Source organism: Schistocerca nitens, chromosome 2 (genome assembly GCF_023898315.1).
Source record: "Schistocerca nitens isolate TAMUIC-IGC-003100 chromosome 2, iqSchNite1.1, whole genome shotgun sequence".
In the NCBI taxonomy this organism is placed as follows: domain Eukaryota; kingdom Metazoa; phylum Arthropoda; class Insecta; order Orthoptera; family Acrididae; genus Schistocerca; species Schistocerca nitens.
The window spans coordinates 764,498,434-764,518,785 of NC_064615.1; the positions used below are offsets into that span (position 1 = coordinate 764,498,434).

The window sequence follows — 20,352 nt, forward strand, 5'->3', positions numbered from 1 at the left end:
AAACTACCTCATTTGTCTTGATAGGGGTGTGTGGTAATCCTACATTTAAATTCTGGAAAAAAATCCTTGATTATGAGTTAATTACACTGATGAACGAAATCGTTATGATCACCTGCTGGACTAAACATTGGCCCGACTTGGGAACACAACACAGCAGAAATTTTTGGTGACATGGATTCGCCAAGTCTGGTAGGTTTTTGAAGGTCCGTGCCACAACGTCAGAATTGTGCTATAGTGATTTGGGAAGCACGGTCATAAACTAAAGTTGATGTCTTGGCCACAAAACTCGTCTTATCTGAACCAGAAGGAACACGTCTGGGATACAGTCGAACTTCTGTTCTTGCGACATAAACCCGCTACTGCTGATTACTTCCTGATGAGACCAGAATAGCGATGTCTTTGGTACACATGCCAGTGGGCAGGCACATGACCCTTTAGTAAGTTTAGTGATTTGATTTTTGGGCTCTGTAAGTTCATACACAGGTATTATTTTACTTGTGCAATGGCATGGTCCAGTACTCTAAACTCGCTAATGTTGGGGTTAATTCCCCACATTCTTCTAAGCAGAGCACAGGTCACGTAACTCCCATAAATTAAGTGTAGTTGGGCATGAAGCTTATAACGTTACAAGCCATGGGTTTTCTACGTATAACTTGATCAGGGCTGCGCTGAACCCGCGAGGGTAGCCGAGAGCGCTAATTCGCTGCTTCCTGGACTCCGATAGGCGCGCCGGCCCCGAATCGAATCCCTCTGGAGGATTAATGCCAAAGCCCGGTATTCCAGCCAGCCTGGACGTGGTTTTTAGGTGGTTTTCCACATCTCGCTAGGTGAATACCGGGCTGATCCTCACGTTCCGCTTCACTTGCACGACTCACAGACATTTGAACACGTTCGCACTATGTCATGGCTGACACTAGACACAGACAGCTGGGGTACACTACTTATATCCCGGGGGGTTTGGGGTGGCAGCAGGAAGGGCATCCGGTCACCCTCTGCAACTAACAATGCCAAATCCGTAATGACACGGCCGATCCCGCGTTAAAAAGCGGGACAAAGGCCGAAAGGAAGAAAGCAAAGGCTGGGATGAGCAACATGTAGCTGACGAGTGAGGCCGCAGAGCAAAGTGAGCGAGGTGTATGCCGGAAAACAGGATGGGACAGCCGACCCAGGAAAGGCTGTGCAGCCGTGTCCGGAAAATTCCGCGTCGTTAAATAAACCGCATTGCCGAAAGCTAGCTTGCAGCATGCTCACACTGCGAGGTTCTGAGTGTATGCAACTCTGAATTATATACTCAGAGAAAGAATAAAAGAAATCGCAACAGAATAACGATCCCAATTAATTTATTACTACCGATGCATTACACAGAATTTAGAATGTTGTCGAAGATTATATAACTTTTTTATGTATAAGAAATATTCATGACGACAATGTGTCACAAACAAATGACACTCCATGTGGAGGAAAGTGAAGACATCTCGAGAAAGAGCCTACATGACACATTGCAACACCAAAAGAGGAATGTATAAACACAAATATTGCATTGCAATGCTTGTGGGCAAAACAGAAAGTCCGCCAGAGTAACACAACCTATGTCCTCTGCGTAAATAATTTGTATTATTGTTCTTTATTTAGGTATTAGTATGAAATTCTAGTACTGTTGTGAGTGTGTCATTTCAGTAAAGTAGTAATGCAGGATATGTAAATTGTGAACTTCACTAGGTTCCAACAGTTCCGATTCAAAGTGTAAAATACTTTTCCAAAAGACATAATTTCAGCTATATAGAAATTTAATCTGTCTCATACTGGGATGCAGATGTAATGTAAAAATATATCTTATTTGGTTAGCATAAAGTATGTTCAAAAATTGTAAATAATTTGGAATGATGGTACAGAAGTTAAGAGCTAACATGACTCGAGTAGTGATCACAAGACCAAGTCGAGGAGGGAGAGAACAGAGCGGGGCTAGGTGTTCTTTTGTCGCTGTCCTCGGTTGGGGCAACAAATGAGCGCCTAACAGCCGCTGGTGTGCTTTTGTTAACGTGGTAGGTATTTGGAGCTTATTCACCTCAGTAAAAACAGTTTGCGTGTGTGGAGATGCACGTTATTCGTCATGAGCTAGCCTGAAAAACTGTATTGATCTTTGTATGTTACTCGGTAACTGAATAGACTGTGTGAACTAGATAAATGTTGGATCAACATGGGAACAAATCGGGCTCGTCTGCTGCTAAGCACTATGTTCAACTCGAATTATTCCCCTTTCGTCTCAGCTCCGTTTGTATTCTCTTCTTGCCACGTCAAGTGCTCGCGTTGCCAGCAAGGGGGAGTGATCATAATACAGTATTATGGCTCGTCTGTGTACGTCGTCAGTAATGGCGCAAAAAATGTTACAAATATTGTAGATGAAATGTCTCACCTTTTAGGATGGATGGTATCGCCTCTCGACCATTCTTCAGTGAACATTCATTCAGGCCAGGATCGTTGATTTTGCAAGGCTTGATGTAGCTCGCTGGAATAGAAAATAAAGTTATCCTTTATTCGTGTAGAAATGGCAGACGTTACAAACAGAAATAGATACGATGGAATTACCTTAATATTTAACAACTGAACTCTACAATTCTATGGGCACGACGGCTGTTTGATGAAAGAAATTCAGTGCGCATGTAAAACCAACAGCTGAAATACTACGGGAATGAGAACCGTGTCGTTCCTGTGGGCGAGCGGGAAGCTGGGAATTTGGGCCTGAAGCGAAGCGCGTCCGGATGGCGGTGGAGGTTGAGCCAACTGTTCTAGACAAGCAGAGCATCCTGATCCGACACACATTTTCAAATCTCGCCGCTGCATTTGCGCTTTGACCTGCGCGGCTGGAAGCCGTTATTTTCTTTTTATCTCTTTTCCATCCCGTCCCTACCCCCGTACTCCCCACCCCCCTCCCCAATTATACATGTAATCGAACACAAGATCGCTTGCGAAAAGCATATTGAAGTTAATTAACGTGTGCACTAAGACCACTTGTCCGTTCGGTCGTTGTATTCTACTAGTGTTATAAGATAATCATCGGAACTCAACCGTGTGTACAGGCCCGTGCACAACACTCCACGCTATCAATATTTTCCAAATATCTGCCAGTCAAAATGCGATTTTTCCGAGGATCATATGCAGGAGTTCTATTGATTACAGAGATAAAGGGTCAAGAGTTTTGGATAGCCCTTGGCCAAGTGACCATTTGTATAGCTATCACAAGAAAAGGGCCGAGCCTTCTGTAGCTACCCTACAGCACAGCATCAAAATTTAAACATTACACGTTTCCTGTACCCCAGGCAAATTGAGCGAATCGGTTGGTTCTCTTGCGGTAGGTGTGGTCCGGGGTGGACCTTAGGCGGCTTATAAATGCACCATTTGTTCATGAGCCGCTACTGAGGAAACCTCGAAAAACCATGAATTTTGGCTATCAAAAATACCAATTATTGTGATGATGATCACTTCTATAATTGCTATTCAAGGCAGATTTTTTACCATATGTTCTTAAGATTAAGTTCTCGGGGAACCAAGAAACTTTTTTCGATATCACCAACCGTTACCGAGATTCAGAGGTTGAGGGTTACCGTACTTATGCTCGTAAAACACGCAAGTAACACACGGTCTGTTTAACTGACGTAGCGAATACATGGCAAAGGTACTAGGGTTATCGCAAGGGTTCTAAGGCCACTTTTCACCAATAAAACTTTACGACGCGCTCCCTCTGTACAATGGTCACATTACTTCTATACAGATAAACCCAAAATTGTGCTATGGTGACAGAAATCGGCTAAAAATAATCTTAAAATGTCTGCCACAAATTATGTAATACTGGAGAGACTGTAAGTTCATCAAAATATTTCTAACGAAGTTTTTACTCCTTTCAAATATAAATCATAAGCAAAGCATTTCCGATGACATGCGTTCGATGAGTAAAGTATACAAAAAATGGTTCAAATGGCTCTGAGCACTATGCGACTTAACTTCTGAGGTCATCAGTCGCCTAGAACTTAGAACTAATGAAACCTAACTAACCTAAGGACATCACACACATCCATGCCCGAGGCAAGATTCGAACCTGCGACCGTAGCGGTCTCTCGGTTCCAGACTGTAGCGCCTAGAACCGCACGGCCACTGCATAAAGTATACAGAAAAAATGAAAAAGTAAACGGTTTTATATTAATCTTACATTATGCGTACTTGTTTGTTGTTTATATGTGTCAAAGTATGTACAGTTAATGTGTCAAAGTACATAAATAAAGCGTCGAAACTTAAATGACTTACAGAATTGGTTTTATGTAGGTAGCACACCTTACTTTAACAGGGAAAAGAGGGAAACCAACGAAAAAATGCACCTGTTAGCACAAAAAAGTCAAATATGATCCTCTTTAAAAAAAACTCTGACGTAGGTGGGGAACCAGCTGCACCAATCCACATTCCGCCTTCCCCAACAAATATTTTGGCATGTGAACATATTCGCGCATTTTTGTGCACAAAAAGAGTAGCACAGAGACAGTGACGGTGGAACAGAGAGGAGACAGTGCTAGTGTAGAGAAAGAGAGAAGAGACATTGATGGTCAGTGAGAGAAACTATCAATAAATGAGAAAGAGTGGTGGATGGAGATAGAAGCAGTGGAAGGAAAAGAGAAAGTAGACGGTTTTAATGAAAAATGCAGAGACTATACATACGCCAGTGGGTCTTCCAGACCAGCGAACTTCAACACGTAGGTACCGAAGAGGGCGAATGATTGACTGAAATTTTAAACACTTGGGCATATGAAAAAAAAAAAAAAAACTAGTTAGATCCCCCAGGATCCAACCTAGTTATGGTGGAGACAGTGGCAGTGGGAAAGTAAGTCAGAAGGAGAGAGTTTAAGTAGAGGAGACAGTGGCAGTGGGATACGACATAAATCAGTGAGAGAAAAAGGAGACTGTGGGAGAGAGATATAAAATCTAAGAAAAAGAAGACGCACCATGAAGGAATTTTCCGAATGGAATGGAAATTATTAGATGTGAGGTACGTGTACAGCAAACAAATGATTACAATTTTATAAAAACTGAACGATTTATTCAAGAGAAAGAGCTTCAGAAACTGAGCAAGTCAGTAACGTGCTGGTATTTATGCACGCAGTTACTCGGCTTGGCATTGTACTTACAATTAGGGCCAAATCGAGTAACTGCCTGCAAATGGCCAGAGGTGGACCAAAGTGTTGTTAGCTTGCTCTTTCTCTTGAATGAATCATCCAGTTTTTCTGAAATTTTTATCATTAGCTTGTCTGTACATGTATTTGGTTGGTGCATAAGTTCGTAGGTTTTTTGTTTTACATGTTGACATTCTGGTTTCTACGGGCTAATTTATCGATTGTCATGTTTTACCCGTAGTCCACGGTTGCTATCTGAGTTTACATACTGTCACTTTGTCATCTGGACGTAGTGAACGATGCTGTGGATGACAGGAAGTGGGGCACCAAGTGGAGAAATCGAAACATTTCCGACACATTCATCTGTTTGAGATCAGTAGAGGGATGACAGCAACGGAGTAATCAGAAACATTTGCGTATGTACGGCGATAACACCACTTGACAGAGCACAGCAAGAAAACGGTTCTCTCGTAATAAGGAGAATTATTTTGACATTACTGACTTTCCACGTTCGGGAAGACTTCCGGGGCTTGATGAAGGTCGTTTAAACGCATTCATCCACAATGACCGACGTCAGTGTATTCGAAAAATTCCAGATGTGAAGAACTGTGATCATCGTGGAACTTTTCTATTCAATAGAGGAGGTTCAAAAATCGGGTGTACAGGTACGCCCTTTTCTAAGCCAAAATAACAAAAGTCAACGGGCGCCATATGCGTGCCTCTGCTTTCAAGTTATCAATTGGCTCGAGAACAACACGGTCCAATCCTATCCTGTAACGTTACTGGTGATAAGAAATGGTGTCTTTATGCCAACATAAGGAAAAGAAAGGAATGGTTGAGCCCAAATAAAGCAACCCCGTACAAAGACCTGCCCGCATCCATAAGAGATAATTTTATGCCTCTAGCGTATCTGTGAAGGTGTCGAGTAATACGAATTGCTTCTACAAGGTGTAATCATCATTGATGACATTTATTCTCAACAACCGAAACGTATTGCAGACGCAGTCCAAGAACAACAAGAAAGAGTGCGTGAAGTGATTCTACTCCACTAGCTTCCTACTAGAGTGACAAAAAACGCTATACAGGTTGTTGAGTCATTCTCCACTCACTTTATGCACGTGATCTTGCGCCTTCAGATTTTCATCCTTTCCGCTCTGTCGAACAGCCTTAAAGGAATTTCCTTTCCGGATTAACATGCACTGCGAACATGTCTCGACGAGTTCTTCGCCTCAAAATCACATGGTATCTACAGTCGAGGAATCGAAAAGTTACCCGAGCTTTGGCCGGCTGTTGTAAACAGCGAAGGAGAATATATTATTCATGGCTAAAGTCTCTGTTATGTGTATCTGTTGTGTTTATTAAACTTATGGAAAAACGCTACGAACTTATGTACCAACCCAATATATCACATCTGATTCTTTCGTGATACGTTGTTCTTTTTGTCAGATCAGGTCAGGAATTGTTTTTCTCCTGAAAATAAAATCATGACTTTGCCATCCAGTCCTTCGAATTAAATTATGATTTTTCAGATGTATAAAATATTCCGGGGTGCCTCCCAAGGGGGGGATACAACTCATCCGCAAATGAGGACATTGTGTTCAAGTGAGTGCAGTATAATTCTAAAACTCAAAGTATTTTATGTGATTTTTATTTCATCAAAATACATAAACTACACAAAGCTTACTCAATAATTATATACATAAACTATGGCTTTACCCTTGTGAAGAATTATAATCAAAGAAACATATAAGTGAATGTTACATTTTACACAATAAAATTTGGTATTGCCTTTGCAACCCGGTTTCTTGCACCAGTCAAACGATTTTTTGCCACTGACCACTGGAACATGCTCAACGTTGTCCAAACTAACATCAGCTTCGGAACGAGCTTCCACGTTGACCCGTTCTCAAGTACTTGGACTCTCACTAGAGGGACACCCCCTTTTCCTGGCAGCTGGCTTATCTATTCTTGTCAGTACTTTGCCCTAAAGTGAAGCAAATCAAGTGTCTTATTTTTAGGAACACCTAAATCTGATGCGTTTTTCTTGTAATCTGTCCATGCATTTACACATGCAATACCAATTGCAAGAACAAACATGGCTGTCAAAAATCGTGGTGTGTGCCGGAGGGCACTTTACGTGCCACTGTCATTACCTCCCTTTCCTGTTCCAGTCGCGTATGGTTCGCGGGAAGAACGACTGCCGGAAAGCCTTCGTGCGCGCTCGAATCTCTCTAATTTTACATTCGTGATCTCCTCGGGAGGTATAAGTAGGGGGAAGCAATATACTCGATACCTCATCCAGAAACGCACCCTCTCGAATCCTGGACAGCAAGCTACACCGCGATTCAGAGCGCCTCTCTTGCAGAGTCTGCCACTTGAGTTTACTAAACATCTCATTAACGCTGTCACGCTTTCCAAATAACCCTGTGACGAAACGCGCCGCTCTTCTTTGGATCTTCTCTATCTCCTCTGTCAACCCGACCTGGTACGGATCCCACACTGATGAGCAATACTCAAGTATAGGTCGAACGAGTGTTTTGTAAGCCACCTCCTTTGTTGATGAACTACACTTTCTAAGGACTCTCCCAATGAATCTCAACCTGGCACCCGCCTTACCAACAATTAATTTTATATGATCATTCCACTTTAAATCGTTCCGTACGCATATTCCCAGATATTTTACAGAAGTAACTGCTACCAGTGTTTGTTCTGTTATCATATAATCATACGATAAAGGATCCTTATTTCTATGTATTCGCAATACATTACATTTGTCTATGTTAGGGGTCAGTTGCCACTCCTTGTACCAAGTGCCTATCCGATGCAGATCTTCCTGCATTTCGCTGCAATTTTCTAATGCTGCAACTTCTCTATATATCACAGCATCATCCGCGAAAAGCCGCATGGAACTTCCGACACTATCTACTAGGTCATTTATATATATTGTGAAAAGCAATGGTCCCATAACACTCCCCCGTGGCACGCCAGAGGTTACTTTCACTTCTGTAGACGTCTCTCCATTGAGAACAACATGTTGTGTCTGTTTGCTAAAAACTCTTCAACCCAGCCACACAGCTGGTCTGATAATCCGTAGGCTCTTACTTTGTTTATTAGGCGACAGTGCGGAACTGTATCGAACGCCTTCCGGAAGTCAAGGAAAAAGGCATCTACCTGGAAGCCTGTATCTAATATTTTCTGGGTCTCATGAACAAATAAAGGGAGTTGGGTCTCACACGATTGCTGTTTTCGGAATCTGTGTTGATTCCTACAGAGTAGATCATGGGTTTCTAGAAATGACATGATACGCGAGCAAAAAACATGTTCTAAAATTCTACAACAAATCGATGTCAGAGATATAGGTCTATAGTTTCGCGCATCTGCTCGACGACCCTTCTTGAAAACTGGAAATACCTCTGCTCTTTTCCAATCATCTGGAACCTTCCGTTCGTCTAGAGACTTGCGGTACACCGCTGTTAGAAGGGGGGGCGGGGGTGGGGGTGAGTGTCTGGATATGCTGTTTCGAGCCACTTATTGATTCAACGTAAGACCAGAACTTCCTAGGATTTTCTGTCAAGTCGCTACATAGAATTTTACTTTCGAATTCACTGAACGCTTCACGCATATCCCTCCTTACGCTAACTTTGACATCGTTTAGCTACTGTTTGTCTGAGAGGTTTTGGCTGCGTTTAAATTTGCAGTGAAGCCCTCTTTGCTTTGGGAGTAGTTTCCTAATTTTGTTGTTGAACCACGGTGGGTTTTTCCCGTCCCTCACAGTTTTACTCGGCACGTACCCGTCTAAAACGCATTTTACGATTGCCTTGAACTTTTTCCATTAACACTCAACATTGTCAGTGTCGGAACAGAAATTTTCGTTTTGATCTGTTAGTCTGAAATCTGCCTCCTATTCCTCTTGCTAAACGGATAAGCCTTTCCACTTTTTTATATTCCTATTTACTTCCATATTCAGGGATGCTGCAACGGCCTTATGATCACTGAATCCCTGTTCTGCGCTTACAGAGTCGAAAAGTTCGGGTCTGTTTATTATCAGTAGGTCCAAGATGTTATCTCCACGAGTCGTTTCTCTGTTTAATTGCTCGAGGTAATTTTCGGATAAATGAGAACTCCATGATTCGCATGTAGGGACTCCTAGGAGAAAAAGAAGGAAGTAAGGGTTTAACGTCCCGTCGACAACGCGGCCGTTAGAGAGGAAGCGCAAGCTCTGGTTTTTGAAAAGAAGGGGGAGGAAATCGACCCTGCCCTTTTTAAAGACCCGTCTCGGAATTTGCCTGGAGCGGTTTAGGAAAATCACGGGAAACCTATATCAGGGTGGTCGGACACGGATTTGAACCATCGTCCTCCTGAATGTGAGTTCCGTGTGGAAATCCATGCTCCACCTCGTTCGGTATTGTTGCTAGGATACGAGTATGTTATTCCTGACCACTTAGTGGATGCTCCTGAAAGACTAAGTGTATGGTATCCGCAAAATCGAAGTACGCTGGATAGGTGCTGAAGTCATTAACGATATAAGACAAAGATTCTCGCTGGTAAGTTGTCGTTATAACTGGAAGAACCAGTCTGAGTCTTGATTTACTTGTACATAAATTGCCAATACCATTTCAGAAGCAAACGCTAAGAACTTGCTATGCATTTACAGAAGCTCAGAACATATTAATAACAAAGCCACAGTTAAGGATAAAGTGTGGTTTGAATGTGCTGTACAGCAGAGTGGGGAAAAACTGTAGACCTCTGTCCGGAGTTTTGAAACTGCTACTGTTTGATTGCCACAGAGGCCACTCCTGCAAGTATGGCTGTTGTGGAACTGGTTTAGCACATATTGCATTTCCAGTTGCTGACTCTGGAAAGGCGGCTCGTTTACTAGCTTCAAGGTTCATCCGGCAACTGACGAGGCAGCCGCGTACCCTCTGGAATGTACGAGCGATCTAATAGCAACGGCACTGAACCACGATCCTTTCTGTTGGGCGAGGGATGTCACTGCCTGTTCGGCTCTAGATGAATTGTAATTTCTTTGATGTTGTTGTCATCGTCTTACTCTCGGAAGCTAATTTCTCGTAATTTCAAGAGGAATCGTTTCAATCATGTACGGCGCCTTTGTTTTAGAATTTCTCTCTGTGACTTCTTTCCCTCTGCCTTAAACGACATATGGCGAATAGTAAACGTCGTCTGTGATTATTTTTTCTGGTAACCTGTTATGTATCGATCCCGAATTGGAGAACTATGCTCAGGTGTGTGCGTGATATGAGTCCCACTCGGGGATGACATTTTATGAGCTTTCCCAACAACTGCATGTATATTACCGTCTAATTTTGTCCGGATATAGCGGACATTAAAAACGTACCACATTTTGAGACAAACGGTACGAATTTTTTTTTTCTGTTCAGGTACATTCCGATATATTTTCTTATATTCAGAATAAACAGCCAATCGTTTCACCATTGTTTTGTTAATCCCCAAGTTTTCCGGTATTTTATGCAGTTCTGTGTGTATAAAAAAGAGCTGTTCGAAAGGGGTCTCAGAAATTTATAACTGGTAGAGAATTCAATCGTAAAGGTAGTGGGTCCCAAGACTGTAAGGCTGTTCCAGGGTAGGCCGTACTCAGAAATAATAATTAACAAAAAAATTCGATATGTTGTGCTGTGTCTGATTTAATTAACATTGAAGTTATGCGATCTGGCCTCCGTGCGCGCAAATTTAAGGTGGCCGTCAGTAGCGTTGTTGCCAACATGTACTTCGTATGGGTTCCTAAAACTGAACAAGAGAGCGATGCAAATAGAGACATGGGACGATAGTAAGGATCGAACCCGAGACAAAGGCAGAGCAGTCTCTGGCACTATCATCTACGCTATGAGACCAACTAACACTACATCTGATGGGCCGCTTGAATTAGCACACCTGATTGGCTAACTTCAACGCCAACTAACCCGGAAACGGCGCAATGTATCGAAACTTTTTACTTAACAATTATTTCTCAGCACAGCCTACCCTGTAACGCGGCTTACAAACCCAGCCGTTTCGGAAACGCACCCGTCCTTCTCCCGAAAGCCAATTATCAGGCCCCTGGAGTCAGATAAAGATTTTCAGCCTGTTTCCGATCAACCTGAATACAGCTAAATTAACCAGCTACGTTGTAGTCCTACAAGTAATATCAACTGCAACAGCTCCTTTTAAAATACTACAGAAGATGCGTTACCCTGTTAGTTAGTAGATAATAGGAAACAATTATTCGTCTGTGGTGATTTCGGTCTTGTAACTGAGAACGTTGTTTTCGCAACATAGAGACGGTTACGTTTCTCATGTAGCAAAGTGCACCAATATCATCTTGTACTCGATTCTACAGTGTATGAAAATGAAAAGCTGATAGTGATGTCTTTTTTCCTTCATATCTTATGTGCTAGCCAGATTACTTGTAAGGAGCCCTTGTCACTTCTTGCAGGTGTATTTGCAACTTTGCATCATCCTGTACTTCATTGAAAAATCCTTAGAATCTGCAAATTTTTTGTATATTTTTAGTCTGCATTCCCTACGCTAAGGTCGGGCGGTTTGTTATAGAAAAGACTCACAGTACATTTGGACCTTTTAACCCAAATCCCAGTGAACTGAGGGCAGGGCAGAGTGGTACTCAATTGAGCGTTTACTATCATTTACTTTACAACAAAAGGAAAACTCCCGAATACCTAGGTCGGAACTGTAGTGCAGGGAGCAGAGGTGTGGGATTGGCGCTTTCGTTAATTTGTTCCAGAAACAAAGTGTGCGTATGTGTATGTTTAATGCACCAAAATACAGTGCATCAGTCGGCCGACTTGCAATGGAGTGAAAAAGAATCGTTTGCAAAATGAAGCATTCTTAGTAATGTTGTAACAGCAGTTGCAATAAACTTAGCCTATAACTACTACTAACATCTACAGTAGTCTGCTATGTCACTCTGATGAAAGTACTGCAACAACAGTTTTAAGACCTCGGTATAATATACGAGGGTTGGAACTTAAATAGTGGCAACTATTTATTCACAACAGATACGAAAGAGTTATATGTTCGCACCTGTTACTGTCCTTCAAAGTAGTCACCAGTGTTGTGTGGAACCAGTTTCCAGCGATGTGGAAGGCGTAGTATACCTTTAGTAGAGCCTGTTCTGTTGATGGTTTGAATGGAGTGGTCTACTGCCTATCGAATATCTGTAACAGTTCTGAAGCGAATGCCACGAAGTGGTTCCTTCATCTTCGGAATCAAATCAAAGTCACAAGGACTTAAGTCGTGGGAGTATGAGCCGGCCGGTGTGGGCGAGCGGTTCTAGGCGCTACAGTCTGGAACCGCACGACCGCTACTGTCTCAGGTTCGAATCCTGCCTCGGGCATGGATGAGTGTGATGTCGTTAGGTTAGTTAGGTTTAAGTAGTTCTAAGTCTAGGGGACTGATGACCTCAATAGTTAAGTCCCATAGCGCTCAGAGCCATTTGCACCATTTTGGGGAGTATGGTGGATAGTACAGCACCTCCCAGTCCCATCGACCGAACAGAGCAGCCACAGCTTGAGCTGTGCACGCCCGCGCATTGTGCGAAATGTTGGGTGGGTTGCGCAGAAAGTGTCGCCGCTTCTTTCGCAAAGCTGGTCGCAGGTGATGCTCCAAAACCGAACGTACTGTGCATTTGACGGTCTGCCGTGGAGGAACGTAATGCGTTAGGATAACACCATCACAGTCGTACACGAGAAACGCAATAACTTTAGAAGGCTCCATCCGCCCCATCAACAGAATAGGCTCTGCTAACGGTATACTACGCCTTCCACATCGCTGGCAACGGGTTCTACACAACGATGGTGACTACTCTGAAGGATAGTAACAGATGCTAACATGTAACACATCATCGGTTGTGAATAAGTAGTTGCCACTATTTAAGTTCCAACCCTGGTATTTAGTAGACAAGCACCTCGAATTTAATCTGGAACAATACGAAGATGTTATGGGAGACCTGTAGAAGGATGCGGACTTAGTCCAGGGTTATGTGGAGACCACGGACGCAGTCACACTCTGTTCCTCGGGTGTGACGTTGCGCTGGCGCTGTCAAGGGCGCGCTAGCCCACTGGCCAGTCTGCTAATCTCGGCCTCAGTTTGCATTCACGCCACGCGCCGCGGTGGCACGCGGCAGCGCAAGCCAATTGCTCCGCATCACAGCTGGTCGAGGTGATGGCTAACTGCCGACCTTCACTACCGTTCTCTACCTGTCGGTGCTATTGTTTAAGCGTGTAGCGAGTTCTGAAAAAGTTTATTCGTTTCCTCTCCATTTAACAGTTGCATACCAATGGGGGGGTGGGGGGTGGAGGGTGTCAGTAACTGACCCCAACGAAGTTTCCAGTTCAGTAGTTTATTTAATAAATACATGACATTTATCGTAATTATAATTTGCTACAATCGACAATAAGAACAGCTTTTGGTTTATACTCACTGTTGAGTTATAGCGATTGTTATAACTGAAGGTGTAACAGTTCAACAATAACCACTCGCAGTCAACTGGTAAACAGTGTGGTGAGTGTCACCGCCAGACACCACACTTGCTAGGTGGTAGCCTTTAAATCGGCCGCGGTCAGTTAATATACGTCGGACCCGCGTGTCGCCACTATCAGTGACTGCAGACCGAGCGCAGCCACACGGCAGGTCTAGTGTAGAGAGACTCCCTAGCACTCGCCCCAGTTGTACAACCGACTTTGCTAGCGATGGTTCACTGACTACAGACGCTCTCATTTGCAGAGACGACAGTTTAGCATAGCCTTCAGTTACGTCATTTGCTACGACCTATCAAAGCGCCATATTCAGTTACTATAATCTGAACAGATAATATTGTGAACCATGTACCGTCAAGAGCGACGTTCATCTTCAATGGATTAAAGTATCAAACTAATTTCGTCCGCTTTCTGAATTCGCATTCCTTGTCATGTTCCAGACCTCACGTCAGTATAGTTCTTCCCTCTTCACGCCAGCCTGCGTGAGCTAAAACGCGTGCATTTCGGCCTCTACTAGTAATACGGTGTTGGCTCTTCTGCCAACACAACAATATGTTTGTGTAATAACTTTGACAGAAGATGAAATTGACAGCTGACAAAATTAGCAATTTGCTTTAGAGTTCAGACAATGAATTTAGCGGTGAACTACCTGAAACCTCAAGCAGTGAAACTGAAGATGCAGTCATGGAAATTCCAGATCAAGTAGTTTCTGACAGCAGCGAGTTGGATGAACGTGAACAGGGTATTGATTTTTATTACTTTTTGCAGATATTTTGGAGTATATTAGGATGTGTGTCTCGGTAGAGGGCTTAGTTTGCTAGTGTTCGGTTCTGTTTTCATATTTTTATAGATATTCAACCAACAAGAAGACGACCCAAGCCGAAAGCACAAATTGATCAACTTGAAAAACACATGGTGGCCCCGTCAAGTATGATATGGAAGAGAAGCCCTTACGTAAATCAAAGGGGGAGGTCTGTTGCTAACGTAATGAGAACCCCGAAAGGAACTAAGCCAGGGATAAAACCTGATATACCAGGTAAAGCTTTTCTCAAGTACTTCGACGATAACATCCTGGATAACATTTTGATGTGTACCAATCAAAAGCTTGGAAATCTTAGGAAATCATCTGAAGATATTTTCATAAAAAAATAGAAAGCATTTGAAAGGGAAGAAATTGTATCAGCAATTGGAATTCTATTGAACTGTGGAGTCCATAGACAGAACAAGGACAGTGTACGTGATATATTTAGTAAAGAAAACTTTCCGATGTACCGAGCCTCATTTTCGGAGCATAGACTGAGGCTCTTACTGAAGTGCTTGCGCTTTGATGATGCTCTAACTTGAGCAGCTAGAAAACAGACCGACAAATTTGCTCCTATCAGGGATATATGGAACTTGATAGTAAATTTCCTGTGTTTTATAATCCTATGAGTCAGTCACAGTGGATGAAGAACTTGTGACCTTCCATGGGCGATGAGCATTCAGGCTATATATTCCAACAAAACCAGAAAAATATGGAATAGAGGTGAACTTGTTATGTGATTCAGATACGAAATACTGCTTCGCTGCGGATCCCTACGCTGGAAAGCACGCTAATGAGAAGAACCATAACAGTGGCCCTGAAATAGTTGGAAGATTGATTGAAATGTCTAACTTGAAACAATCTGGAAGAAATGTTACCATGGACAGAAAGTTCACTACCGTTCCACTCACATCTGATCTTTTAAATGAGAAAATAACTACAGTTGGTACTATTAGAAGTGACAAACGCGATGTTCCTACAGAACTCCGTCCTGTTTTTCTAAGAAAAGCTTCACCAGGAACAATCCGATTTGCCTTTAGTGATGATGCCACTTTAGTCAGTTACGTGCCTAAGAAAGGAAAGGTTGTTACAGTATTGTCAACCCAACATCATGATATGAATGTGACGGAAGAGAAGCCAAACATCATCCTATTCTACAATTGTACAAAGTCAGGAGTGGATACATTCTGTAAGTGTGTAAGAACGTACAGCTGCCGACGAGCAACGCGTCGATGGCCAATGGCGGTGTTTTTCAACTTGATTGACATTGCAACATCCAATTCATATGTTGTATTTCAAGATACACACAAGGAATGGACAAAGAATTACCCGACAAAGAGTTCTGGAAGAATGAAGAAAGATCTTGCTCGTGAACTTTATGACCTCAACATGAAAAGACGCGCTCAAAATGCTGTAGGCCTACACTCAAAATACACTACAGCGTTATCAACTTTTGGGTATGTGTGTAATCAAAATCAAGGTGCGGTGAGCAGAGGAAACAACGTTACAGAGCCGCGATGGAAAGTAACACGTGCAGCTGTTCATAGTCTGCCAAAGAAAGGACGCTGTTACTTATGCGCCAGAAGCAAAGACCGTAAGTACATGAGGGCTTGCACTTCTTGCAGGAAGTATATCTGCCGTGCACACACCAAGAAAGAAGAAGTAGTTCGTATAGTAAAGTGTTATGAATGTGTATCTGAGTAATCCTTGTAATTGTGAAATTAATACAAATAAATGTAAAAAAAATATTTATTTTTTACAAAATATGTCCCAGAAACCCTTTCCCAATAATAATAATCAATATTTTAATCTTATAATCTGCCAAAATTATGGAAGTACGAGTACATAAGTAATATGATTTAACCTAGATAGAGAATGTGTTATGGTTGTGGGGTCAGTCGCTGACCCCTCCCACTGGTGTTGGCCACTGGTATGCAACTGTTAATGTTTCCCAGCTGTTTTATGAGCCAACAACGATAACACAGATGAAATAAATACGTGGTGTTCAAAAAGTCTGTCCGCAGTGCAGTATGATTGTTAGCCGCGCGTGCCGTATGCCGCTGTGAATGTACCAAAATGAAACTCAATGAAATACAAGTTATTCATTTATTGAATATTCATTTGTACTTGTAAATTTTCGCATTGTATGTTCAAAGTGTCCCCCCTGTTGTTGAATATACAATTCAGTTCGTCTAATCATGTTTCCAAACACAAGGTGTAACATTTCTTCTGTAACAGAAGCAGTGAAAGTGGATATTGCAGTTTTCAATTCATCGACGGATTTTGGACGGTTTTTATAGACAGTTGCTTTCGCTGCACCCCAGAGGAAAAAGTCGGGTGGTGTTAGGTCAGGCGATCGTGGAGGCCAAAGTCCCTGTGAAATTATGCGATCACCAAAAACATCAGCAAGCAGTGACATTGAAACGCAGGCTGTATGCGCGGTTGCACCATCTTGTTGAAAACAACCGTACAGTATTTCACTTAACACAAGCTCTCCTATGAATGGTTACAGAATATCATTGCAGTACCGTTGTGCGTTTATTGTTTCGTTGAAAAATATGAGACCCACAATCCGACGTCTAGAAATTGCAATCCAAACTCCTATTTTCACAGAATGAAGTGGTTCCTTATGAAAACACAATGGAGTATAAGTTCTCCACATACGAGAATTTTGCGAGTTCATGTGCCCGGATAAATGAAACCACGTCTCATCAGTGAAAAACGTTTCGTTAACAATATCCCTTCCATTTTGTTGAACGACATTTTTGAACCATTGACAATAATGCAGTATTTTTCAGTTCTTGACTGTCACTTGGTATGTGAATAGTTCTAATTTTTTCCTTACAGCTGTGCGGGCCCTTCCGACAAATGGTTCAAATGGCTCTGAGCACTGTGGGACTTAACTTCTAAGGTCATCAGTCCCCTAGAACTTAGAACTACTTAAACCTAACTAACCTAAGGACATGACACACATCCATGCCCGAGGCAGGATTCGAACCTGCGACTGTAGCGGTCGCGCGGTTCCAGACTGTAGCTCCTAGAACCGCTCAGCCACTCCGGCCGGCTCCGTTCCGATACTAACATCGATTTCCTGGGTGAGTTTTCTTACTGACGTGTTTGGACTCATGGACATTTTATCGGAAACATCGAGTAGTTTATCGTCAGACAAAACGCTAGGACGACCACTTCTCGGTGCATCTGTCACTGAACCCGTACTTCGAAATTTGTTAATCAAATCTCGCACAGTATCGCGATGTGGGAGTGTTGTCTCCGGGAAAACTGAATTAAATGTTCGAGTAACTGAAACTGTTCGACTAAAAACACACGTTCTTCAATGGTTAGCATTTTAACACTGATAAAAACGAAACAAACGAACAAAGGACTAAAATGTTCACGTCAACACGTAAGAACACACACCAACGATACTACTCAAGCTGGCTGAGATAAACGAAGCAGTGGGATGTTGGGAGAGTGCACTTGAAGGGAAGTAACCCATGCAGGCGAACAATCATTTAGCACGCGCGGCTAACAATCACACGGCAGTGCGGAGAGACTTTTTGAACACCCTTTAGTTCCCTTAAGCACACGAGGCTGTAAGTTACTTCAAAACGGCTAGCTAGAATTTCTTAGCTGTGTAACCCAAAACTTATTTAGTTGTACCCCACTGTCATACTGGTTGCCATGTGTAGATAGACACCTGCATGTCACAAATTATAAACTCGGTAAGATCTCATTTTCCATTAACTGCCGCAAGGCCTTTGTGTGCTATGTTCTCAAATTGTGGCAGTCTTTAAACGGATTTTAATGTACGGATAAAATACGAAGACAATAGTAATTTTTCAATTCTTTCTTAGTTTGTTCTAATTCCTTTTTGGCGTCTCAGTTTTCTTTTCGCACAACAGATTTCATCAGTTAAATAACAGACATTCGAGATCTTTTCTTACTTCATTTCCAGAACACGCACAGTAAGACGACATATTTAAAAGTAGCGCATTTCTTTATCTTGTACTAGTGGGGTACCAGATGGTCTTAAGTCAATATGGCATCTGATACAAACTAAGCCCATAGATGCTCTTGTCTGGGATGCTAATAAAATGACTTATGTTATACGTCGTTTAATTTGCAAGTTTACTACTGCTCTTGTTCTGATATTTATACACTTTATATATCGTAGCTTACATTTTACCATAGTATTCCTCGCTACTCAGTGGACTTCTATTAGCGGTACTGGAGTGCAAATTTCAGCCTTCGTCACCGATAAACTACAGCGAACATGGGCGCATGTTTGCTGTGGAAGCCCATATGCAGCAATGTTCCTGAACAGTCGTTAAGGAGGCACTGTTGGTAGCCCCTTGGTTCACCTGGCCGGTCAGTTGGTCAACAGTTGCAGGTCGTTCACCCTGTTATCTAGGCCCCTTGTCCACTACAGTTGCCTTGGCGCCGATTTTGGATAGCGCCGTTTTGCCACGCGCTGTATACTTTAGCCACAGCGGCACGCGAACTGTTTACAAACGCCTTCTCCCGAAAGCCAGTGATCATGCCAGTTTGGACTCAGATAAATTGCTCCATTTCCGGATTACGACAACGCGTGCACTGCTTCTCTGCTTCATCCCGCCACGCTTTACATACCCTCTAGTGCCAGTGCTGCCACATGCCGTCTGCCAGTTGTTATTGCACTTTGATGTCGTACAGGGGCGGTGCTCTCATTAATGTGACTGGACTGTGTGTCTAACATAAAGGTACTATCTGACATAAAGGTACCCAATGTTGCAAAGTGAGTGCTAGTCATTAAAAAGCGATACGTTTGTCGTCTACAGTCGAATTCATAACAGTAAGTAATATTCAGAACGAAACAATTTTTTTGCAAATAGTGCTAGTATGATATGGATGAAGTACACTTGTAAACTACTAATGAAGTAATCCATGTTTTCCTAGACACTTCTGAAAAAAATTGAAACTATTGTAAAACGTAAATGTAGGTTAACAGCCGGTCCTAAGAACTGTGCATCCTCAAATCTTGTCGTGAAGAACTGCAGTCTAGAGTGCTGAAGGACAGCAGATTGCAGGCCGCAGGTGGCCGTGCGGTTCTAGGCGCTCCAGTCCGGAACCACGCGAGTGCTACGGTCGCAGGTTCGAATCCTGCCTCGGGCATGGATCTGTCTGATGTCCTTAGGTTAGTTAGGTTTCAGTAGTTCTACGTTCTAGGGGACTGATGACCTCAGAACTTAAGTCCCATAGTGCTCAGAGCCATTTGAACCATTTTTTGACAGCAGATTACAGTGCTGTACCTTACTGCAGAAGACACCAAGTTACGGAAGGTCGACAGAGGGAGCTCCCAGAAAGACGTTCCTGGCACAGGTATGAGCTCGTTAGCATCTCTCGATGCAAAGGAAAGGCCTTGTACCAGAAATGACGGGTATGTTACACATCCGTAATTTGGACGAACAATAGGAAGAACTTTTGAAACATTGTACTCGAGACTGTATCGTCAACACGGCTTCATTATTTTACTAATTACAGCTTGCGTTCCTCACGAAAGATTCAGTCGTCGTAAATAAATTGAATATAATGAAATAAGGTTGCTGTTGCCAGTCGCTATTTATTTCCACAACGTGTTTTGAAGTTTTAAACTTTCATCATCATGAGGATTTCTGTAGATTAAACCTGCATGTGTAAGTACTTAGAAGTAACCATCGGCCTACCTCCATTAACTCTTGGAGTCCATTCCCCGTCGTGTTGCATCACATGCACCGAGATATTTGCATTTACAATGTATGATGAGGTATCTGATGTAACACGACAGGGAAAGGTGTCTGTGACGAAATTACATACATGCAACATAAATCTACATAAATCCTCATGATGACGAAGCCTTAAGCCTTAA

General features: G+C 42.6%; 1 protein-coding gene across 1 annotated transcript in view; it reads right to left on the reverse strand.

The window, feature by feature from the left end:
• LOC126237000 (circadian clock-controlled protein daywake-like) overlaps positions 1-20,352 on the reverse strand; it is a 41,990-nt gene that overhangs the window by 15,252 nt on the left and 6,386 nt on the right. The window contains exon 2 of the mRNA XM_049946725.1: positions 2,414-2,506. Within this exon, the coding sequence (XP_049802682.1) occupies positions 2,414-2,506 (93 nt within the window). The remainder of the gene's footprint in view (positions 1-2,413; positions 2,507-20,352) is intronic.